Source organism: Mustelus asterias, chromosome 16 (assembly GCF_964213995.1).
Source record: "Mustelus asterias chromosome 16, sMusAst1.hap1.1, whole genome shotgun sequence".
Classification (NCBI taxonomy): domain Eukaryota; kingdom Metazoa; phylum Chordata; class Chondrichthyes; order Carcharhiniformes; family Triakidae; genus Mustelus; species Mustelus asterias.
In genome coordinates this window covers 47,497,034-47,522,842 of record NC_135816.1, presented here as the reverse complement: position 1 = coordinate 47,522,842, position 25,809 = coordinate 47,497,034, and the positions used below count along the sequence as shown (strand labels likewise).

Below are 25,809 nucleotides of genomic sequence, written 5' to 3'. Positions count from 1 at the left end.
GACTGAAGCACATGAAGAATATGCCCAAAAGGTTGTCCATTATGGTTAGATTTAGTACTTCACTGTACAGATCAACTCAATTAGCAGCAACTGAAGCTCCCCAAGCCTAACCAGTCTGGGTGGTGGTTGATTTATTATTGTCACATGTATTAACATAGTGAAAAGTATTGTTTCTTGCATGCTATACAGCCAAAACATACCATTCATGGAGAAGGAAATGAGAGAGTGCAGAATGTGTTATAGTCATAGCTAGGGTGAAGAGAAAGATCAACTTAATGTGAGATAGGTCCATTCAAAAGTCTGACAGCAGCAGGGAAGAAGCTGTTCTTGAGTTGGCTGGTATGTGACCTGAGACTTTTGTATCTTTTTCCCGAAGGTGGAAGTGTGAATGCCCAGTGGTTGTTATGGCGTTTTACTGGAATCCAGAGGCCTGGGCACATTGAACTTAAATTCAGTCAGCTAACTAAACATGTAATTTCATGGTACTTATTGCAAGATTGTCAAAAAACATCTAGCTGCTTTACCAAGGTCCTTTAGGGCAGGAAATATGCAGAGCTTACCTGATCTAGAGTATTTGTGATTTCAGATTCGCAGGTGGTGGTGTTCCTATGTGCCTGGTGCCCTTCTAGATGCTGGTGGGTTTGAAGGTGTTGCCTAAGGATTCCTGGCGAGTTCCTACAGTGCATCTTGTAGATGGTAAATACTGCTGCCATTTGTATCAGTGGTGGATGTTTGTGGATGGGGTGCCAGTCAAGCAGGCTGCTTTGTCCTGGATGGTTTTGAGCTTCTTGTTGGAGCTGCACTCATCCAGGCAAGTGGAGAGCATTCCATCACACTCCTAACTTGTAGATAGTGGACAAGGTTTGTGGAGTCAGGTGGTGAGTTAGTCACCACAGGGTTCCTAGCCTCTGGCCTGCTTTTGTAGCCACAGTATTTATATGGTTAGTCCAGTTCTATTTCTGGCCAATGGTCACCCCCAGGGATTCAGCAGTGATACTGCCATTAAATGTCACGAGGCATTAGTTAGGTTCCTTCGTGTTGGAGATGGGTATTTCTTGATACTTGTTTGGCACAAATGTCAGCCTAGCTTGGATATTGTCCAATCGAAGCAATCAATGTCCAAATATAGCAGCTGAGGAGTTACTTCTGACCTTATGACGGAAGAAAGATCGTTGATGAAACAGCTAAAGACGGTTGGGCCTAGGACACTACAGCAAGGAACTCCAGCAGTGATATTCTGGAACTGAGATGATTCACTTCCAACAATTACAACCATCTTTGTCTGTGGCAGATATGACTCCAACCAGCAGAGTGTTTCTCCCCCCCTCTCCCATGACTCCAGTTTTGCTGGACTACTTGACGCCACACTCAGCTAAATGCGAGACTTGGACAATGGGAACGGAGGTGGTGAAAGGACAAGTGTTCTAATCACCTATACATGCATAGGGAGAAACTGATGCTTTGGGTGGTAGCAGTAAAGGGAGAAATCATGCTATACTATGGAAGGATGAAATATGTCAGACAAATGGTCATGCTTCTCTGTGCTTACAATTCTGATGTGGAGATGCTGGCATTGGACTGCGGTAAGCACAGTAAGAAGTCTCACACCAGGTTAAAATCCAACAGGTTTATTTGGCAGCACTAGCTTTCGGAGTCTCAAGCTCCTTCATTAGGTGAGTAAGGACTTGTGTTCACAAACAGGGCATATAAAGACACATTCAATTTTGTGGAAATTGCGGCCTCCGGAAGGCCGTTGCCCTTGACTCGACTAGTATGCCAAAGCCATGAGAAGGTGCGTCAATGCCAGATTCATTAGCTGCACTCAAGACAGCCCTGAATATCACCCAAGCACAACGCAACACCATCCGCACTCTCAAGGCCAACCGCAACATTGTCAGCAAACCAGCAGACAAAGGAAGGGCCACCATCATACTGAATAGAACGGATTACTGCAAAGAAGTGAACCGACAACTGAACAACCAGGAACACTACAGACGGTTACCCCCAGATCCGACAAAAGAACACACTCGTCAACTCAGACTGATCAAGACCTTTAGAGCACCCTCCTTGCTCTCATCCCACGTACACCCCGCGTTGGAGATCTCTACTGCCTCCTGAAGATATACAAGGCCAACACTCCCGGCCGTCCCATCGTCTCAGGCAAGGGGACCCTGTGAGAGAACCTCTCCTGCTATGTCGAGGGCATCCTGACACCCATTGTACAAAGAACCCCCAGCTTCTGTTGTGACACTACGGACTTCCTACAGAAACTTAGCACGCACCGAGCAATTGAACCAGGAGCACTCCTCGTCACAATGGATGTCTCGGCACTCTACATCAGCACCCCCACGACAACGGCATTGCTGCAACTGCCTCAGTACTCAACGCCGACAACTACCAATCTCCAGATGCAATTATACAACTCATCCGCTTCATCCTGGACCACAATGTCTTCAGCCTTAAACAACTAGTTCTTCATCCAGACACACGGAACAGCCATGGGGACCAAATTCGCACCTCAATATACCAACATTTTTATGCACAGGTTCGAACAAGACCTCTTCACCGCACAGGACCTTCAACCGATGCTATACACCAGATACATCAATGACATTTTCTTCCTTTGGATTCATGGCGAACAATCATTGAAACAACTATATGATATCAACAAGTTCCATCCCACCATCAGACTCACCATGGACTACTCTCTGGTATCGGTTGCATTCTTGGACACATGCACCTTCATCAAGGACGGTCACCTCAGCACTTCACTGTACCGCAAGCCCACGGATAACCTCACGATGCTCTGCTTCGCCAGCTTCCCCCCTAAACACGTTAAAGAAGCCATTCCCTATGGACAAGCCCTCCGTATACACAGGATCTGCAACAGACACCTGCAGACGCTGAAAGACACCCTCATAATAGGATATGGCGCTCGACTCGATTGACAGTTCCGACATGCCACAGCGAAAAACCGCACCGACCCCCTCAGAAAACAAACACGGGACACAGCGGACAGAGTACCCTTCGTCGTCCAGTCCTTCCCCAGAGCGGAGAAGCTACGACATCTCCTCCGGAGCCTTCAACATGTCATCGATGAATATAACCATCTCGACAAGGCCATCCCCACACCTCACCTTCAAACAACTGCACAACCTCAAACAGACCATTGTCCGCAGCAAACTACCCAGCCTTCAGGAGAACAGTGACCACGACACCACATAACCATGCCACAGCAACCTCTGCAAGACATGCCGATCGACACAGATGCCATCATCTCACGTGAGAACACCATCCACCAGGTACGCGGTACATACTCTTGCGACTCGGCCAATGTTGTCTACCTGATACGCTGCAGGAAAGGATGTCCCGAGGCATGGTACATTGGGGAGACCATGCAGACGCTACGACAACAAATGAATGAACACTGCTCGACAATCACCAGGCAGGAGTGTTCCCTTCCAGTCGGGGAACACTTCAGCAGTCACGGGCATTCAGCCCCTGATCTCAGGGTAAGCCATCTCCAAGGTGGCCTTCACGACACACGACAACGCAGAGTTGCTGAACAGAGACTGATAGCCAAGTTCCGCACACATGAGGATGGCCTCAACCGGGTTCACATCACACTATCTATCTGTAACCCCCACGACTTGCCTGGGCTTGCCAAATCTCACCAACTGTCCTGGCTGGAGACAATACACAGCTCTCTAACCTGTGCTTAACCCTCTCTCCACTCACATTGTCTGTACATTTAAGACTTGATTACCTGTAAAGACTCACATTCCAACCATTATCTTGTAAATTGAGTTTGTGTCTTTATATACCCTGTTTGTGAACACAAGTCCTCACTCACCTGATGAAGGAGCTCGAGACTCCGAAAGCTAGTGCTGCCAAATAAACCTGTTGGACTTTAACCTGGTGTTGAGACTTCTTACTGTGCTTACAATTCTGTACATGGGAAAGAAAACTATTGGTACTGTTAAAATCAGTTTGCCTTTATCACCAGACTTGCATGTGTTGGGCATAGCTGTCATTGTTGGACGAGATTCATTCCAAAAACACTGTAGACCCAGTTCTGAAAACAGTCACCCTCCCATCAGAGGTGCATCAATGAAGAAACAAGAAAATAAGCACAAATTAATCAATTGTTATTTTAATACTGACAGTAGTCCACTTATTTTAAACACCAAGTTTTACTGTTTAAAAATAAATGACTATCACTTCTAATTATCCAAATCTGTATTTCAGATTAAGACAGCCAGAGATTACAGCTAAATTTTAAAAAATCTTTCAGGACCATATTAGAAGCTTCAATTACGCAGTTAAAGTGTTTCTTGGCATTGGGTTATGTTGTCAAGAGTTCAAGTCAACCCAGAAAGAAGCACATTATTGATCTCAGGAAACAAGGTTAGATTGCATAATATTAGACAAAACTCAGAAACACATTTGGACATTAGAAATTCCTATCAGTTTGTACCACAGTTTTACATAACAAGAGCTATTTTAAAAAACTATTTGCAATTAACTGTACTAATTTATATAAAGTTAGGTCATTCTTGTTTTAAAAAAGCATAAAGGTTTGACCACAGCACATTTTGTCAACCTCAATTCAGTAACCCATTATAAATAACGTTATCAGAATATATAATAAAAAGTAGCCTGAAATATAGTCACAGAAATATGTGCACAAATTTATTTAACATATTAGGCAATACGACAAATAAATGAATACAGGTGGCTCAGCAGTACTATGCTGTTACCTCATTAGTCTCTCTCTTAACTGCATGTGAACTGAAGAATATCATTCTGTAACACCTTGTTATCGGTTACGTTTTACAAGGGTATTCGAAACCAACTTTCTGGTCCATTTGGAATATAACCTCAGCATACACTGACTCTAATATTCCAACACTGCTACAAGCATTTTTTTTGGCTGTGGGAAGTAAAAAAAGACTACAGAAATGTTTGAGCACATCCTTTTTGGTGCAAATAAGCATTGCGAATTTCTTCAAAATTGTTTTGATTCTACAATAGAATTCAAACTGCTCTACTTCCGGCTTCAATTTCATCCCTCAATTTTAAAAAATAAAAATCGCTAGAAGAATTAAGTGTGGTTAGACACAAGTAAATAAAGATCTCATGGGTGAGCAGGGAGTTAATGTATCAGTTTGCTTAAGCAGAGGACGTACAGTTGACACTATTTAACCATGATATAATGCATTAAAATCCTGTGGGAGCAAAAACATTTAGATCTCTGGAATTTACATGGTGAGTACGAATGGGGCGCTTTTTTTGTTCTTCTAGCAAAGTTAGGTCCATTTTAGGTGGTTTCAAGTTTGAATGATCTTCTGCCATTTGAACAGCAGTGCCCTGAGTACGCATGATGTCCATAGGGGAGGGCTTCTGCAAACCTTTGAAATTCTGAACAGCAAAGGCACCTGCAGAAAAATTATTAATTTGTTAACCCTAGATGCCATATATGAATTTACTAAAAGAAAAAATTGAAGGGATATCAGGTCAACTTAAATAGCAGATAATAAAGACACTTAAAAATTCTAAAACTTGGTGCGGGGGGAAAAGCATTCCTCAGCACTTGTCACTTTGTTCAGAGCTTTGAGATACCAATTCACTGGCTTTTTTTTTAAATGCAAGAGCTTTTTTTTAAAAAAGTTTCCCCAAAATAAAATCTATTGGGAGCCGCAAGATGAAACATTAGCACTTCTACACCAAATACTTGGCTCTGGTAGCATGTATAATTTCCATATATACACAATAGAAAAAAAAAATTAAAATAGACCCAACTCTAATTACTGCATTTTTGATCAACTATAAAATTGTCAGTTCTTATCTTTAAAAAGAAATTTTAAATTAAAAATCTGTGGAATTAAAATTTTTAAAGTTTCAAACAGCACATCTTAATCATTTATAATACCAGCTATATTGGAAACAATGGTCACAACCATAAAACCTGTTACTCAAACCAAAGGAATCATAGTGTAGCTATACCACTCAAATGTTAAAATAATCATTTGAAACTTTAAATGCAGCATGACGACTGACTTTTTATCCCCACAATAACACAACCCTTACATTTAACATGCTAATGCAATCCAACTGGAAGAGGTTTGGTGCTGCAAACGTGATGTTAAAAAACTGTACGTGGCTTCAGAGTCACAGACCATTGTGTTAGAGGACAGAATTGTTACCAACGTAACACCTCAACTCAAAAGATAAAAATGGGATAAATCTGATATGAGCGAGTCAATCAATAATAAGCAAGCTTTCAAAGGTCATGCGACAGAAAGCAAGTTCCAAAATTCATTTTACAGTATAAAACTAATACTCAGCTAAAAAGACAAGGACAGCCAGCAGAGATTTGTACAAGACACATCATGCTTGACAGATTGAATGGAATGCAATAGATTGAGGAAATAATGAACTGTACCAAAGGGAATGCCTTGGGTATTTCATATGGATTTCCAAAACGCAGCTGATAAAGTGCTCCATAAAAGGCTTGTTGATTAAATTAAGACAACACTGGAAGGTTAGGATTCAGTTAATGCCGAACAAATTCAAAGAGATCGTTAACCTTCCCACCTGGTTCAGTTGCTCTATAATTCTGTATACGCATGAAAGGCCTCCATTTGTCAGCTGCAGTTGCTTCACTGACAAATGTGGTGGGATCTCCATCCAGGCTTCTACTGCTTAAATCAGAAACTGCTCCTTGGCCAAATAAAGATCTGAAACCATCACCAGAAAAGCAATAAACACATTTCTTCCCCTCAAATCACAAGACAAATACAAATAAAAATCAGAACAAAATTACCCCATCTTGTAGAAGAACTTAATGAACCAGAAAATAAGCTTGGCTCATTATTGCATAGTTAGTAAACTAGACATTGAATGTACCAGTTTTATGATTTTGTTATGACATCAACAGGAACACATTTTTCTACAAGATGGTTGTATGGCTAGTTGTTATACAATATATTACATTTGCTAGCCTTCCACACCTGTCCCTTCATAACTGATACCAATCAGAGCAGTTCCAACTGAACTAGAGAGGCAGGAACCACTATCAATCAAGGAACATAAAAGGGGTGCATAGAATCAAGATCATAACCAGATGTGATCAACGAACACTTTTACCATAAGCTACTCCGAAGCATGCCAAGACAATCAGATGCTTTCTGTTTGGGAAAATGCAGCTACTAATCAGATGGATGTTATTGTCTACTGTGTTGTTTTCTTTTTCAATTCACTATTGCTCATCATTCATTTTGAACAACAGCCCAGCATCTTAGCTGGGGAATAAAGGAAATACGTCCTCCAACTATTTTAGATTGTTGCTCTCCTTTGGTGAAGTTTATCCATGTGTATCTATCATGCCTTGTTCAGATTTCTTTGTCACTTGGTGGCAGTAATAGTGTAGTTGAAACCATTGAAGTTAGTTACTGAAATTTGGGGAAGGCGAGTATGCTACGATTAATATCTTGCACACATTTAGTTATACAAGGTCTAAACAGAATGATTTCCATTATTTTGAATTAGAAATTAACTTACTGGTTGATAATGGATGTGACAATTCAAGTTAAATGGAAGAACATGTTTTTGCCAGTTTCTACAATTATTGCTATACCTGCGATTTGGCATTGGTGAGGCCTGTGGAGTTCCACAGGGAGTTGACTGAGCCGATGAGGATAGTTGATCTTCTTTAGTTAAATCCACACTCTGTGCTTTCAATTTCTATTTAAAAAGCAAACATAAATACTAAAGTGGGAGTCAATAGCCCGATACAACCTATTTGCTTTATAACGTTGCTGTAAAATGCAATGGATTGTTAAGGCACAATACAAGAAGTTGTATTTAGTTCATTCCCAAGTTACTGAAGTTTGGCAAGGAAGCTCATCAACCTGAAATGTTTCTCTTTCCACAGATGCTGTTGGACTGCTTCCAGCATTTTTCATTTTTATTTTAAACACAAGCTGCTCGAGCAAAAAAAAGGGGATGAAAATATCTAGGGTTACTATTTTAGATAAGTAAATTTTAATTAAATAATTTTTGCAGACCCTGCTGCAGAGTGCATGATTGAACAACGGGCAAGGACATGATCAAGGAGTTTCTCAAAGTTGAATAGACCAATTCTCTAGACTCGTACATATTAGAAAGGCAAGCTTCCAGCAATACACCATTGCTGATGTGTCCATGATTTCATATGAAAGTCCTCCTTTTGCATCTGTACATATGGTCAGTAAAATGCGGTTACTGGTTTCAGCATAGCTCTTCAGAAAAATACAGCAGGAATCACCAATGCATCTATTAAGATGATTGATATAACTCCCAACAAGAGGGATTTACTTCACCAGATATATTGTCATACTTAAGGTGGCACACACTGACATTTAAACATACATGAAAAAGGTGTTCCATTCTCACCTGTAAAGCTTCCCCTACTCGGTGATAACTGGCCTCTTCTGCAACAAGGCCCTTGTGTGGTTGGTAACCAGCATCTGTCAGGCCAGCCTGCTTCTCAAATCGCTGTATGCTTTCCTGTGTCTGCTCTGGTAATTAAAATGTAAAAACAAAGAGGAAAACTAAGAAAACATTAATACTTTGACTGCGTATCCAGCAGGTAATGGTAAATGTACTTTACAGAACCACAAGTTAACACCACAGCTGATATTTAATACAAATTTCAATATACCCAAACTATTTAACTAGAAGACTCCTAACAATATTTATAAAAGCACTCAAGTTGGAATGATGCCTCAAGAGCACTTTGCAGAAAGTTGAAAAAAGTACACAGGAGAATAAACGTGTAGAATGAACTTGGACAGAGTCAAAAGAGTGGCTGTGAATCAAAATTCTTCAGGCAGCATTTGAAAGCAAAAGTTTGAGAAGGAAACAGCCCAATCATTGAAAGATAGTAAGTGGAGGCCATGGTGTGTGGGGTAGAATTTTGAATGAATGGAAATAGAGAACGGGAGATAAAGATGGAAAAATGCAGCAGAGAGAAAAATTGTTTACATTGAATCCGTATGTCTGCCCTTGGCCTGCTGCAATGTAAGAGTTTTAACAACACCAGGTTAAAGTCCAACAGATTTATTTGGTAGCAAACACCATTAGCTTTCAGAGCGCTGCTCCTTCGTCACCGCAAACTGCCGGCTCGAAGTGGAGAATAAACCTGTTAGACTTTAACCTGGTGTTGTTAAAACTCTTACTGTGTTCACCCCAGTCCAACGCCAGGATCTCCACATCACTGCTGCAATGTCCCAGTGAAGCCCAAAGCGAACTGGAGGAACATTCCAATCAGGCATTTTACAGCCTTCTGGATTCAACAACTTTAGACTGAACTCTCTCCTCCATCTTGATCTTATAAAAAAATTCAAATTTTCTTTGTTTGTATGCAACACCCCCTAATCCACCCACATTTTGCTTTCACTGAGCACTGACCTTTGTTCTCCTATCAACACATTCTGCTCTTAACTTTATGCTATGATCTGCATCTTCTACAATCCTTAACACTTCAATTAACATGTCACGTGCCCTAAAGATTTGTGCAATCTCTCCCAGCTCACACCTATCACTGCACCAGTTCCTTCACAACAACCCCCTTATACAGCATAAAATCCATCACATCTCTTTAGCTCCGAAGAAGAGACATATGGATTCTAAACTTCAACTGTTTCTCTCTCCACAGATGCTGCCAAATCAGAGTTTGACCAACATTTTGTTTTTGTTCCAGATTTCCTGCAGTATTTTGCTTTTATCTTAGAGAACTGGAAATACCTGTTAACATCAAGTTAATGATCTTTCATCAGAAACGGAAGGTCGAAGGATGAAAGGACAAAAGGGAAGGCCTGTACAAACACCGTAAGAAGTGTCACAACACCAGATGCAAAACACCAACCTCATCTTCCCACCCGCTCCCCTTTCAGCATTCCAAAACACTCCATGACACCCTGGTTCCCCCACCTTCCATTCAATCCCTCCTCAAGGCACTCTGCCACACAAGCACAGAGCAACACATGCTCTTTTACACAAACACTCTTTCCAGGTGAAACAGCAATTTACATCTATTTCTTTCAATTTAGTCTACAGCATTTGCTGCTCAGATTGCATTATGCTCTACTTTGTGGATCCAAACACAAAAGGTGACAATTTTGCAGAACACCTCCATTCAGACCACAGGCAAGATATTGCTCCCAATCACATTATAATTCTCTACCTAATTCTTGCACTGACTTCTCCTCAGCCTCCTGAAGTTTACAATAGAGTGCACTGCCAGCTCAAAGGAACACTGATTTTTTTCAATCAGGCATTTTACAGCCTTCCAGACTCATCCAGTTCAACAATTTCAGATTATTATCTTTGCCTCAATTGGTTTGGCGTTTTGCAGATTTCAGTCTCATTTTCCATTTGCTCCTGCTTCCAGATGCAGCTGTCCACTTGGTCATTTACACCTCCTTTGTTTCTTTACTTGTCCCATTACCAGTCCTTTGCCTTGCACCATCAACTCTGTTTAATCTCTTCTGTTTTCCAGACTTTTCCTTTTTGTTCTTTTTCCAAGCTCCCCTTTTCACCTGTTTAAAATCTATAACATTTCCTAATTCTGATGAAAAGTCATCAACCCGAAACATTACCCCCAGTGTTTCTCTCTGCTTGAGCTGCAGTGTTTCCAACATTTTGTTTTTATTTCAGATTTTCAATATCCAGCTTGTCTAACAGGAAATGTCACCTATATTTGCATTGCTAAAAACTTGGTGGAGGCAAGAAAGGCTGGTGGAAGATGATAATCATGATGTGGAGATGCCGGCGTTGGACTGGGGTAAACACAGTAAGGGTTTTAACAACACCAGGTTGAAGTCCAACAGGTTTATTTGGTAGCAAATGCCATCAGCTTTCGGAGCGCTGCTCCTTCGTCAGATAGAGTGAGTTTCTGCTCTCAAACAGGGCATACAGAGACACAAAATCAAGTTACAGAATACTGAATAAAATGCAAATCTCTACAGCCAACCAGGTCTTAAAGATACAGACAATGTGAATGGAGGGAGCATTAAGCACAGGTTAAAGAGATGCGTATTGTCTCCAGACAGGACAGCCAGTGAGATTCTGCAAGTCCAGGAGGTGATAGTGTGACATAAACCCAACATCCCGGTTTAGGCTGTGTGCGGAACTGATAACTGATAAGTTCCACACACATGAGGACGGCCTAAACCGGGATGTTGGGTTTATGTCACACTATCAGTAACCCCCACAGCTTGCCTCCTGGACTTGCAGAATCTCACTGGCTGTCCTGTCTGGAGACAATACACATCTCTTTAACCTGTGCTTAATGCTCCCTCCACTCACATTGTCTGTATCTTTAAGACCTGGTTGGTTGTAGAGATTCGCATTCTAATCAGTATTCTGTAACTTGATTGTGTGTCTCTGTGCCCTGTTTGAGAGCAGATTTCCACTCCATCTGACGAAGGAGCAGCGCTCCGAAAGCTAATGGCATTTGCTACAAATAAACCTGTTGGACTTTAACCTGGTGTTGTTAAAACTCTTACTGGAAGATGATAATGCAGTGGCCAAGGCAAGGGCCTTCATTGGGATGTAGCTCAGGATCAAGCAAAACACTAGCAGACTTCAGCTGCTGAGGAAGTTGATGGTGTACAAATAAAATATGAAATGGCTAGTTTTAATTTTGTTTATATTAAGCTGCAGGAAATGTGGATGCATTGAAGATTAGGGAATAGAGATCTGGGAAGAAACAAAGAGTGATGTTGACAAGTCCAGAGAGCAGTGGCACAAAAGATAGGATACGATAATCAACATTGCCAGTGCAAGCAAGGAGGATAAAAGGAAGGTGTGCGCAAGGTGGGCCTGCAGTTGCCAGGCATGAAAGTATTCTTGGAGTTTGAAGGCAAAGATGATATGCAAGAGTGATAATTGAAACCAAAGGAACAAATTAACATTGAGGAAATGGTGTTGTTTTGAGGGAGATAGGGATAGTTTTACATTAGCAAGCACGAGATGAGACACAAGGGAGCAGGTGTTGAGCTTCTTGGACAAGATGAGTCATGACCGACAGAGGAAGTAATGGCAGATGCTGCTCTAATGAAATCCGTAAATTCTTTGCATTTAGATGAAACAATATTATCTGGGACAGGGGATGTTAGACGTCTCCAGGAAAACAACAGCAGAATATAATACAGTCGTACAGTCCATAAAAGGATGTCAAAAACATAACCCAAGGTGATCCCAATAAAGTTGAGACTACATGATTAGGGTCTGAAAAGGAAACAGTTTAGCTACAACTAATAAGTATCTAGACTATGCTATTGGTCTAGTTGCTTTATGCAGCATCTTGAAAAAAAATATTATAATCACTGTTAAATCAACCAATGTTAATGCAGTGATTTAAACTGACTTCTTACTTGTCATAAGTGAATTCATGATGACAGAAGTTGCTTTGGCTTTCACCACATGTATTTTGTTCAGACTTTCAACCGATGGAGCCATGATTGAAGGCTGAACACCATTTTCTCCATCTTCCACCTGGAGATGAAGAAGGGAATAATCAATGTGATTTCTTCGGCTTTGAATGTCAGAAAGTATGCACAGGTATTTGAGCAATTATTGGCAACACAAATTTGCATTTGTTACAAAAATGGTAGGGTTAGCTCAAATTTGGTAAAATTTTGCCCAAATTATTACAAAATGTTATACATAATGCATACATTTGTACTGTGAATTATTTTAGTAGGTCACTGATTAAAATGCATTTGCCCCCAAATGTTCTGTTCATATTCCAAATATAGGAGCATCAACTTAAATAAGTGCTCATGCAGCATAATTGTTATATTTAAGCTGTTACAAACAGATTGAACAATTCAAGAAATAAGTCATCCTTCACATTATAGGTTAAAAGGCCTAATCTGGTAAAGAAAATTGTACGATAAACGATACTGCATAATTCAACGCGCAAAACATCTCCAAAAGAATAATGATACATAACCTCATGGACCAATGTTGACCAATCCATCAATTAGTATTCAGTAGAATTATATGCCCCTCAAATCACCTAGACCTCAGCTTTTATAACCCAATAGATCAGTTGTTCGGAACATCACCGTAGTTAACAATCCTGTGAAAAGCTATTCATGAAATTGTTCAACCCAAAAGGAACTATTTTCATTTACATATCATCTCTCACAATCCCACAGCATCCAAATTGCTTTCCAGGAAGTAACCTCAGGTAAGTAGCAGAGTATGTATGATTTGCTACAGCCACTATAAAAGACCTGACCACATACCATTAATTATGGGTATCAGGGAATTTGTTTGAGAGAAAGACAAAGGAAAAACTGGAACTGCAATCGATGCATGCCATATCATGGGCAAGAAATTTTCACTAACAAGGCATCAGAGTATGTTAATCAGGACACTATCTCCAGCCAGTATACATGATACTGCTTGGTAGCACAATAGTCAAAGACCTTTGTGGAGCCATTTTTCAGATGACAACATAGATGTCTTTATATCATGCTCTCATGTGGTAAAATTTCCTCCAACATGCTTCAGAGGACAACAAGACAAAATATCACCAAGCCACATAACAAGACATTAAGGTAGATGACCAAAGAGAAAGAGTAGCAATTCCACAGCTTAGGGCCTTAGCAGCTGATTAAAACGAGAGATTTGCAAGAGGCCAACATTAGAGGAGCAAAACATATATCTGAAAATGCCAGGCCAGAGAGATTACAGAAAAAGGGAGGGATAAAGCCAGTGGGATTTGTAAACAAATATTAAAATTTTAAGAATCAAGCTTCGCCAAGAGCCAACAATCACAGGATGTCATTTGATAGTACAAAACACTGGAAAAGAGACATGGAGAAGCTTTTGATCTTGTTCTCATCCAAACACTTGGAAAGAATACCAATACGAGGGCAAAACAACAATTTATACTGTAGAAGAGATGATTGGTTGGTAAGTAAACTCAAATTGGTAGAGGTGTTGCCATAGAGAATGCAGACAGAAAGAACACATGTACACATTTCAGCCAAACAAAATAAGTGACGGCCATTCACTGACTCATTCCTCAGGGCAATGTCTTGACCAGTTAGGGTCAAATTGCCCGATTTTAAATTTCCAACAATGCTTAGCAAGTAATGTCAGTCACCTAGGACATTCTCCATACCAACCAATCAATACCTTCGTCTCATACACCTCCCCCTTTTAATTGGTATTAGTACCCTGATGAAGCAAAAAAGCTTTAACATGTCTTCTTCAGTAATAATCTTAGAATGGTGCTGAAAGGGACTTGATGGAAGTTGGGACTCAAACAACAGTTTTGAACGATCTCAAGTCTACAAGAGGGTAGTGTGTGGGAGGTTAGGCAGTGTATTGAACAGTCAAGTCTGGAAGTAACAAAGGCATTTTTGACACTAAGAAATTGGAAAACTGGTGGCCTTAGCATTAGTATACTCATTTCAGAGGATTGTTAATTTCAGTGATATTCGCCAGGGAGAGGGTTGGGAAGGAGGAAAGGAAACTCCAACGCATCGAGCACTGGATGTCAAGCAAGCAATCTGACAATTTGGGGACAGCAGAAGGGGCTGAGAGAGGTGATAGTAAAGTGGAACTGGTGGCTATCAATGTACATGTGAAGTGTAACTGTGTACAGTGGCAAGGAACAGCATGTAGGTGACAAATTGTAAGGGATCAAGGAAATACTTTTGGGGGACACCACAGCTGTTGGTGATTTTCTGTATGTGACTGTATAGAAACTGAAGGAGGTGACACACGGCTGCATATAGTGACACGACTATTCCCTGCCAGAATGGGAATGATTGGCGATGCTCCAATCAAATCATACCATGCATTGCTACAAGTGACTGGATGTCATTCAACACTGGAGAAATCATCCCCAGCTTTTATTGGGAGAAGTTGCCAAGTTCTATTTATTATTGCAGTTGATATACAAATTGTTTTTAAACAAGCCTGCCAGCCACCCTGCTTCTAACACACTGACACCCCTGTCAGTCAATAGACAGTTTGTAACAGAATACAAAAGGAAACTCAAAGCAAATATTAAACTACTGGATCAACAATCTACAAAACTGACCAACAGTCTTATGGAAAAATAATTTCTGAGTGTCTAGCTGCTCTCCACAATCAGGAATGGGAGCTAGCTGCATAACACAATGAAAGCTGAAAAAAACCTCAGAAAAATTATGCCCAAAAGCACACTCAGGAGAATATTTAATATCTTACAGGAATGGGGGCATATAAACATTTCTGCAAAGTTCACATTAGTTATAGATACAAATTTACCATAGACAATTGTTGGTATTTCCGCTCTGGGATAACAGGCTGTTTCCACAATATATTACTGCCCATATCAGAAGGGGGAGGAGTCATTGGCGTTAAATCTTCCAAGGCATCATCATAGCTGAATGCCCGACGGTGCATCCCTAGTGGTAGGGACATCTTTTCCAATAAGCTTGAAGAATGTTCAATGGCTGCAAAGGACATCAAATACATTTAATTTTACTGGTGTACAAGCATCAATAGCCTATTGGAATATATCTTTCATATTACAGTAATTTTGCAGCAATGTCAAATGATAAATAAAGCCATACTCAATTGCACTTGAATTAAATGGGAAGCTCTACAGCCAAACACACATTTTGTACTGTTAAACTTTAATGCACATTAGGAACGAAAAACAATATTGAACTCGAAATGTTTAGTTCCTCTCTCCACAGATGCTGCCAGATCTGATGGGCTTCTAAATTTATTTCAAATTCCAGCACCCACAGTATTTTGTTTTATTTTAGAAATTACATGATTTAGCAACGAGATGATAAATCTAAAAAGGTTTTTAAAAATATTTTTAAAAAAAGGATGGAAACAAAGGAGAGAAATGAGCACATATTACCAGGAACGTTATGTTCGTTTGAAGCCATGAGATGACTGCTAGTTTCTCGGGTAGGAACAAAAACAGGGAAGCTTTTCGACGTCCCCACCTGTTTAAAAAGAAACAGTACATACATTAAATCCCTGCTGCCTTGGAAAAGGGAACGAACAGCATCCTCCCAACCCAAGCAGGAGCAGCACGATAAAAATAAAATGACATGGAGCAGCAGCATTGCCTGCCCCTGCTCGCCACTCACCAACACACTTGGCTAGTGGCTGCTAACGGGCCGGACTCACCGAGATGCACTTAATGGTGACAGGCCAATGTGCAAGCCGCAAGTCCTACCGCAATAGGAGCGGCGCTGGGTACGGGCCGCCCCGGGCCTTCAGTCCATAAGGCGGAAACATGCTACGGGTTGTAAAACTGGGAGGTAGGGTTCAGGAGCCGCCGGTTCGGTGGGTGGCAGAGGAAGGCCGGTATCAGGTAACCAACTATATCTCCCTTCCCCCCTCAGTCGCAGTACAGTGTAATGGTGACGCTGCTGCTGTTGTTGCTGCAGCCTTTTATTGTCCGGCCTCCCCCTTCCCCTTATCCCCGAACCATGACGCTCAAGGCTCGAGAGCCCCAGACCATCCAATCAAATGGGGCGTTGGGCCCCAACCCCCCTGGCTGCCATAGCAACCGGAGCCGTTGTAAACACGTCATCGAGAACACGCGCCTGTTGATTTGGAACGCTGCCGCCGCACGCTCAGCGATTTTAAACAGCCAGGCCCCTCCATTAACCGTTACATCCTCAGACAGAAACGCTGGGGGTGGTAACAAAGCGCGAGGCAGCGCATTCTCCATGCTGAACCGCGCGGCGCTGGTTGAAGAGAGAGGGCAGACAAGGGGGCCCGGGAAACTGTATTATCAACGCCTCCTCCCCCCGCGATTCAGTGACCTCATCGCAGTCGGACGCTGTCAGCCGGCATGCGCAGTGGAACTGTTTACCACGGGCGGGGGTGCAAGGGATCAGAGACTAGGCAAGGGGATTGGTTCTCTGACTGATGCCAACAAACTCCAGCACTACCCTATTTGTCTTATGCTCGTTTTATCTTCAGAGCTCTCGTCTGCACTGCAGAATCCTTAAAGGAACACTAAGAGCAGGTCTAGCACGTCACCCTACCCACAGTTTGCTCCTTTACAACAGTGACCACACTTCAAAGTACTGTACTTTGGCTGTAAAGGGTGCTGTGAGGTGGTTTGGAAATTCATCTCAGCATGAGGTGACATGCTAAGATTGCCAATGGTCTGGATGATCATCAGTTGCAGTGGAGAGATGATGCAACTATTTCTATTTTCCACCCTGGGGGATAGGCATTTTCTGACGTGGGTCATAAGAACTGGGAGCAGGAGTAGGCCATCTGGCCCCTCGAGCCTGCTCTGCCATTCAATAAGATCATGGCTGATCTTTGTGGACTCAGCTCCACTTACCCACCCACTCACCATAACTTTCAATTCCTTTGCTGTTCAAAAATATATCCTTGCCTTAAAAACATTCAACGAGGTAGCCTCAACTGCTTCACTGGGCAGGAAATTCCACAGATTCACAACCCTTTGGGTGAAGAAGTTCCTCCTCAACTCAATCCTAAACCTGCACCCCCTTATTTTGAGGCAATGCCCCCAGTTCTGGTTTCACCTGCCAGTGGAAACAACTTCCCTGCTTCTATTTTATCTATTCCCTTCATAATCTTGTATGTTTCTATAAGATATCCCCTCATTCTTCTGAATTCCAATGAGTATAGCCTCAGTCTCTCCTCATAAGCCAACTCAACTCCGGAATCAACCTAGTGAATCTCCTCTGTACCCCCTCCAGTGCCAGCATATCCTTTCATTATTTGGTGGCCTATAGACTATGCCTGTCAGTGACTTTTTGTCCTTCCTATTTCTAATTTCCACCTAAATGGATTCAACCTTTTTTTTCAATAGAACCTATATCATCTCACTACCGCCCTGATATTATCCTTAAATATCTGAGCTACATCATCTCCCTTACCTTCCTGTCTGTCCTTCCAAACAGTCTGATACCCCTGGATATTTAACTCCCAGTCGTGACCATCCTGCAACCATGTCTCTAATGGCCACCAAATCATATTCACGATGATTTGTGCCGTCAACTCATTTACCTTGTTTCAAATGCTTTGAGCATTCAGATAAAGTGCCTTTAGGCTAGTTTTTGTACCTTTTTGAATCCTGACACCTCGATCAGTAACATCTCCTGAGTTCTCCTTCCTTTTAACTTTTTTTCCTGATTTTCAGTGTAGTTGGAAGTTTCTCCCCACATGCTAACCTGCTGCTTTGCTTTCTATTAACTGTTAATATTTCCCGTAGTTTCACTCTTCCCTTCCCCCCAACTTGCTAGTTTACTTTTTGCTCCCCCCTCTTGAATGGCCTCCTGTACCACAGTGCAGTGGTCGGCTAGCTCATCTTCCCTCCAGCCCTTTTCCTCATCCACACAGGGAGTAAGTACCTCGTACCTGTTGGACCAGGTCAAGAGTTGAGGCTCTTCAGGATCCCCCAACCTGCCTCACTTGCAGTCACACCCTGCTATCCCTGACCGAATTAGAAATACCTAATCTACTGGGTGTGACCACCTACTGAAACGAAGTGTCCAGATAGCTCTTCCCCCTCCCAGATGTGCCGCAGCATCTGAAGCTCAGACTCCAGCTCATCAATTCTGAGCCGAAGTTCTTCAAGCAACCAACACTTGCTGCAGATATGGTCACTACAGTTCACAATGGGATTAAAATTAATTAGTTTTGGGTTTTTTTAGTTTTGCAGTGTTCTTTTTCAAATTTAGCACAGATTTCCAATCAGGCCACAGCATCACTTTTCAGGTTTTTTTTCCAGAAGTTCGATATATACTCACAGTGCTGCTGCTGCTCCGTCCCCAGCCTTCTCCCTGGAGGCTCAGCCACGGATCCAAGGTCAGTTAGATTTATACTCGCAGTGTTGCTCCTCTGCCCTCCAACTGCTCCCTGGCAACATTCCCTTGCTTGTGGTCCTCACCGGACTTTTTTTTGGGTTGGAGTAGGAGGTAAGAAGGGAAACACTGAAGTAGTATTTGAGGTTTAACTGTCTCTTTGTAACAACTCCTCCACAAACCACTTTCTGGAAGGAATGACTGTACCTATGCAAATTTCCCCCACAACAGCCAATCAGCATCCCCACTCCACAGCCTTTGCTGGATCACCACTTCTTGCTTAAAACACAATTACTGCCACCTCACCTCTTCCTTAAGTTTAAAGTTTATTTATTATTGTCACAAGTAGGTTTACACTAACATTACAGCAAAGTTACTATGAAAATCCCCAAGTTGCCACACTCTGGCACCTGTTCGGGAACATTGAAGGAGAATTTAGCATGACTAATGCACCTAACCAGTACATCTTTCAGACTGTGGGAGGAAACCCGAGCACCCAGAGGAAACCCACGCAGACAAGAATGTGCAGACTCCAAACAGTCACCCAAGGCAGAAATTAAACCTGGGTCCCTGGTACTGTGAGGCAGCACTGTGCCACCTTGGGAGCAAAGCAACAAGAACTGTAAGTGTGCAAATGCTAGAAAACAAAAGCAAAACATAGTTAGGGAAAAAAAGTGAAATAACTCCTCAGAAGCCAGTGTTACTTCACCAGATTCTCTTTATTTACAAACTCTATTCCGCTCCTAGAGTGCTTTTTGTGCACAGTCAGAATCCAGAATGTCAGAAGACCTGACACTCCCATTTTTATACACAGGTGAGGCTCCCTGATTGGCAGCCAATTATGACTTCAATCAAGTATTTCTTTCGACACCAATCAAGTAAACGAACTCAAATTAACTTAGGGACAAAGTAAAAGGGGCGGCTCCCCAAAAGGAAGGGGGGAACAGCCCGAACCAAAAACAAAGTCGAAAGGAAACTTAAAACGTGAAACCAAAAGGTGATTATCGGGGTCGATAATACACCCCAGCCCCTGCGGCGCCCAGCGGTCGCGGAAGGCGTCAACCGCGCCCGTGGACACCGCATGCTCCCTCTCCAGAGACACCTGGCCGCGAATGTAGCCGCGGTAGAGGGGCAGACAGTCGGGATGGACGGCCCCGTCGATCGCCCGCTGCCTGGACCTCTTGATGGCGCGTCTCGCCAGGCCCAGGAGCAGGTTCACGAGGAGGTCGGCATCCCGACCCGCCCTTCTCCGCACCAGGTGCCCGTAGATCAGGAGCGTGGGACTGAAGTGCAAACAAAACATCAGTAAGAGGTGTTTGAGGAAACCAAAAAGGGTGTGCAGCCTAAAACACAGAACGTAGACATGGTCCACGGACTCCACGAGGCCACAGAAAGGGCAGTCTCGGGACCCGTGTACCGGAAAAACCTACGGTTGCACGGCACTGCTGCGTGCAGCACTCTCCACCCCAGGTCCCCGAGATAATTGGGGGAGATCCCTCCGTAGAGGGACCTCCACTGGGGACCTCCGCCGCCCGGCGGCAACAAGGCCCGCCAAGGTGTATCCGGGCGACAGGCGAGGAGGGCTTCAATCAGGGAGCTCTTTCGGGTACCAACATAATAAACAAACTCAAACAAACTTAGGGACAAAGTAAAAGGGGCAGCTCCCCAAAAGGAAGGGGGAACAGCCCGAACCAAAAACAAAGTCGAAAGGAAACTTAAAACGTGAAACCAAAAGGTGATTATCGGGGTCGATAATACACCCCAGCCCCTGTGGTGCCCAGCGGTCGCGGAAGGCATCAACCGCGCCCGTGGACACCGCATGCTCCCTCTCCAGAGACACCTGGCCGCGAATGTAGCCGCGGTAGAGGGGCAGACAGTCGGGATGGACGGACCCGTCGATCGCCCGCTGCCTGGACCTGTTGATGGCTCACCTCGCCAGGCCCAGGAGCAGGTTCACGAGGAGGTCGCCATCCCGACCCGCCCCTCTCCGCACCAGGTGCCCATAGATCAGGAGCGTGGGACTGAAGTGCAAACAAAACAGCAATAAAAGGTGTTTGAGGAAACCAAAAAGGGTGTGCAGCCTAAAACACAGAACGTAGACATGGTCCACGGACTCCACAAGGCCACAGAAAGGGCAGTCTCGGGAGCCCATGTACCGGAAAAACCTACGGTTGTACGGCACTGCTGCGTGCAGCACTCTCCACCCTAGGTCCCCAAGATAATTGGGGGAGATCCCTCCGTAGAGGGACCTCCACTGGGGACCTCCGCCGCCCGGCGGCAACAAGGCCCGCCAAGGTGTATCCGGGCGACAGGCGAGGAGGGCTTCAATCAGGGAACTCTTTTTCTCCCCAACCAAATAAACTAACTCAAATTAATTTAGGGACAAATTAAAAGGGGCAGCTCCCCAAAAGGAGGGCGAATAGCCCGAACAAAAAACAAAGTCAAAAGGAAACTTAAATCATAATGTGATTTTCGGGGTTTATAATACACCCCAGTCCCTGCGGTGCCCAGGGGGCGCGTAAGGCATCAACTGCGTCCATGGACACCGCATGCTCCTTCTCCAGGGACACCTGGCCATGAATATAGCCGCGGTAGAGGGGCAGACAGTCAGGATGGATGACCCCGTCAATCGCCCGCTGCCTGGACCTGTTGATGGCTCACCTCGCCAGGCCCAGGAGCAGGTTCACGAGGAGGTCGCCATCCCGACCCGCCCCTCTCCGCACCAGGTGCCCGTAGATCAGGAGCGTGGGACTGAAGTGCAAACAAAACAGCAGTAAAAGGTTTTTCAGGTAAACAAAAAGGGAGTGCAACCTAAGACACAAAACGTAGACATGGTCCACGGACTCCACGAGACCGCAGAAGTGGCAAGCTTGGGAGCCCGTGAACCGAAAGAACCTACGGTTGTATGGGACCGCTGCATGCAGCACCCTCCACCCCAGGTCCCCAAGATAATTGGGGGAGATCCCTCCGTAAAGGGACCTCCACTGGGGACCTCTGCCACCCAGTGGCAACAAGGCCCGCCAAGGTGTAGGGATTCAGTCAGGGACTTCATACTCCAAGAGGCCAACCTCATGTTGGAAAAGTCAAGTCTACAAATAACAAAGATGTGGATGAATGGTTCAGCAGCAGATGAGTTGCAGCGGGGGTGGAAACAGGCAACGTTACAGAGACAATCTTGATGCAGCGGTAGTGACAATTAGGTTAGAAACTCATCTTGGGGTCAGGTAGGATGCAAAGGTTGCAAATGGTCCGGTACATCCTTAGACAGTTGATATGAAGAAGGATGAGGTCGGTAACAAGGGATCAAAGTTTCTGGCGAGGCTATGTGGCAGGTATGGGGTCGGTTACATTTAACCTTTTCATGAAATTCGGTTAATGGGTTTAATAGCTATGAATTCCTTTTTAAGGAGATGGGTACAAGTGAAAACTAGTAGGTGATATGTAAAGATTGTTGTAGTGAGGTGTGAAGTTGTACGAACTAAGTAAGGGCATGATGGGAAACTAGTTGTTACAATATAAAGAGCGGCTGACCAAAGCTATTTCAAAATGCCAGACCCCTGTAAGAGTTAATAAGGCTGTATGAGTAAATAAAACAAGATAAGGTCAGGGAGGAAGGAGTCACCGACCTTCTTCTGTTCCATCAAAGGACAAGATAAGGACAAGATAATAATGAGACAAAGAGTTCTTGGAGGTCAGCAAGTTAAAATATGATTAATGATATTGTTTATGATTCTATTACTAATCGAATTCCTGAATATGCTCTGATCACGAAAACTGATAATGATTATGTATAAATACTGAACTGTTTCTCTGTGTAATTGCGGACTTGTGAAAGAATCAGCAGTTGTACCAACTGCTCTCTGACCCCCAAGTTTCAGCCAAATACTGCATGCAGTTATTCGTAAATAAATGCTTGTTATATTGTCGGAACGAATTTTGCTTGAGTCTTTAAATCACAGTCAAGAAGCAGGAAAGTTTCCACTTCAACATTTGGCGCTGTGAGCAGAAACCAATACCCTGAGTGAATTCCGTGGGGGGCTGAAGAAGTGATCGAGCCACGACCCAGAGGGAAGAGACGGACGCCGGCACAAGGTAAGATTCGCCTTGGTCTCTCTCTCTCTCTCGGATCGGTGCTACGACCCCTCATCCCTGGCAGAGGACACTAACAGGTGATGGTATTCGAACCTAAATTGGACTGTGTGTAGAGTATTTTGGGTCAGGGACCCGATTGTGACTGTGAGTGGAGTATTTAGGGTCAGGGACCCGATAGAGTGTTTAGGATCAGGGACCCGATTGTGTCGAGCCTAAGGTCAGGGACCCCTTGATCTCGTGTTGCATCTGGATCAGGGTTACACAGGCTTAGTTTGGGTCAGGGACCCTGTGATTTGAATAGTTTGGGTCAGGGACCCTGTGATTTGAATAGTTTGGGTCGGGGACCCTGTGATTTGAATAGTTTGGGTCAGGGACCCTGTGATTTGATTACTTTGGGTCAGGGATCCTGTGATTTGAATTTGGTACCAGGAATTATTTTTCTTAACGTTTTTTGCCAGGGGCACAGTATACTGACGTTATGGGACAGAGTTTAGACAAAACGGGGGGCAATTCTCCGTTGCTTTTTATGTGTTCTGAGTCCCCTACTCAGGAACGTAATTTACGTCGCTTATCTGCCGCACTAAATAGTAAATTAGGTACCGATATTTGGCCACTAGGCAGCACATGGAACTTGGATAATTGTGCTTCGGCAGAAAAAGCTATTTGGACAAAAAATGCAGGTTGCAAATGGAAAACTTTAATTTCAAAATGGAAAAAAGAGTCGACTAGGCGCCACGAACAATCGCTATTAATGAGTTGGAGGGATAACGCCTGCAAAAAAGGGATTGATGAATGTGTGGATGGGAAATCAAAGAATTGGGAAACTTTAAAATTGGAATGTGAACTTTGGGGTACGAAATCATCGGGTGATAGGCAGGTTGGGCTAGCCCATCACGTTAAACAACAGGAGGATCCTCCCAGTTGCTCTGGCATGCGGCTGTTTCCCTATTCAGGCAATACGGAGGAAGAGGAGGAGTTAAAAATCTCCTGGATGCTGTTCAGCCTCCTCGTCAATTGGCTATTATTAAATGTGCTGCGCATACGAAGGGGGGCACTCCCGTGCAATTAGGGAATGCCCGTGCTGATTCAGCTGCTAAGGCAGCAGTAAAAGGTGTTTGTGATTGTTCCCACTGGGGGTAATCAGGCTCTAAATTGGATACCTGCATTAGGGACGAAGGGAATGCCAGAGATAACTGAGGTTCAACATTTACAGAGGGACGCCTCTGATTCTGAGCGCACGCTATGGAAGTCAATGGGGTGTTGGCACTCCTTGACACGGGACTTCTGGCTTACCCCAGTTGGTCAAGTTTGTATCCCGGATTCTTTATTGCCGGTACTTATTGACTATTTGCATTCTTGTACCCATCTCGGCAAGGAGGGACTGATACAGCTACTTCTAAAGAGTTGGTGGCACCCAGATTTGAATACAACAGCACAAACGCAGCTCAATCGATGCCTCATTTGCATGAGAAATAATAAGGGTAAAGGCATGAAATGCCCTCCCGGAACCACTCCCTTGCCAAATGGCCCTTTTGGTTGTTTACAGCTTGATTTTATTGAATTACCAAAAGTAAATTGCTATAAATATTGTTTAGTAATAATCGATGTGTTTAGTAAATGGATTGAAGCCTTCCCCACCACAAATTGTACTGCACATACAGTGGTGAAGTTATTGTTGACAGAAGTTATTCCCCGTTTTGGGGTACCCAAAATGGTGAGCTCAGATAATGGACCACATTTTGTGGCTCGGATCAATACTGAATTGTGCGAAGCATTCGTAATTAAACAACAACTGCACTGCGCGTATCACCTGCAGGCAGCAGGAATTGTGGAAAGAACCGACGGGACTTTAAAAGAAAAATTATCTAAGTTGACTGAAGAAACTGGGTTAAATTGGCTAAAGGTATTGCCCTTGGCACTGTTTCACATGCGGGTGACTCCACATTCACGGACCAGACTGTCACCTGCAGAGATAGTCTATGGTCGGCCAATGAGGACTCCTTGGGATGCCCATGAAAAACCCCTGGATGGAGTAGACATCCATGTGATGGGGGAACAGATGCAGAATTATTTGAAGCAATTAACACTTTCTCTGAAGTTTCTCCACTCACAGGTGAAACAAGCCCATCTCCCAGTACCAGCAGGGACAGCCACCCCTCGATATCCGGTGATCGAACCCGGAGACTACGTATTGTTGAAGAACTGGGACAGAAAGAAGTTGGGACACCGCTGGAGTGGACCCTTTCAAGTATTGCTGACTACACCGACTTCCATCAAGCTTGAAGGACGTTCAAGTTGGATTCATTTGTCCGACTTCAAAAAGGTTGTCTCCAATCAAGATACAGACACAGGATGAAGATCGTCATTATAATTTTTGGACTTTCTGGACTATTTGGCCTTAATGGCCACTCGGTAGTGAAAAAACGCACTACCCGAGGACTGCATGCCAATACCTATCTATATATGTCATATATTTATGCTGAAAAGTTGAATGTGAGCCAATGTTGGGTTTGCACCCACATCCCTGTCCATTCTAGGGAAGGAATACCTCTCCAGTCCCTCCCATTCCCTATAGAAGAGACAGTTGAATGGATTCTACGTCAAAATCGAACAGGGTGGGGGGGGAGACATGAGAGACTGGAAATCGCCTGGCTATGAAATGACTAGGTTTTCGGCTTGGTCCCAGCCTGCTTATAATCATGCTTTGCTTCCACCCTCCCTTACCGTCCCCTCGAATGATGTGCGATGTTCCCTATGTTTTAGTAAATCAGGGAAAGGAAAGTTGATGGGACAAAGTAGATGCAACCTTACAGCTGAGTGGCAAGGACCAGTAGCAAACCTATCCAAC

General features: G+C 43.6%; 1 protein-coding gene across 6 annotated transcripts in view; it reads right to left on the bottom strand.

Annotated features, from left to right (window-relative positions):
- kiaa1191 (KIAA1191 ortholog) overlaps window positions 1-16,555 on the bottom strand; it is a 61,418-nt gene extending 44,863 nt beyond the window's left edge. For 2 of the 6 annotated variants that reach the window (XM_078231056.1, XM_078231058.1), the window contains exons 1-7: window positions 16,204-16,510; window positions 15,929-16,016; window positions 15,322-15,509; window positions 12,423-12,543; window positions 8,437-8,561; window positions 7,640-7,746; window positions 6,598-6,740 (exon numbers count right to left, since the gene is read on the bottom strand). In XM_078231056.1, the coding sequence (XP_078087182.1) occupies window positions 6,598-6,740; window positions 7,640-7,746; window positions 8,437-8,561; window positions 12,423-12,543; window positions 15,322-15,509; window positions 15,929-15,956 (712 nt within the window). In that variant the 5' untranslated portion in view covers window positions 15,957-16,016; window positions 16,204-16,510. Of the gene's footprint in view, window positions 1-4,137; window positions 5,439-6,597; window positions 6,741-7,639; window positions 7,747-8,436; window positions 8,562-12,422; window positions 12,544-15,321; window positions 15,510-15,928; window positions 16,017-16,163 lie in introns of those variants that run through there. The other 4 variants (XM_078231055.1, XM_078231057.1, XM_078231053.1 and 1 more) reach the window with 3 other exon arrangements.
- Between the last annotated feature and the right edge of the window lie 9,254 nt (window positions 16,556-25,809).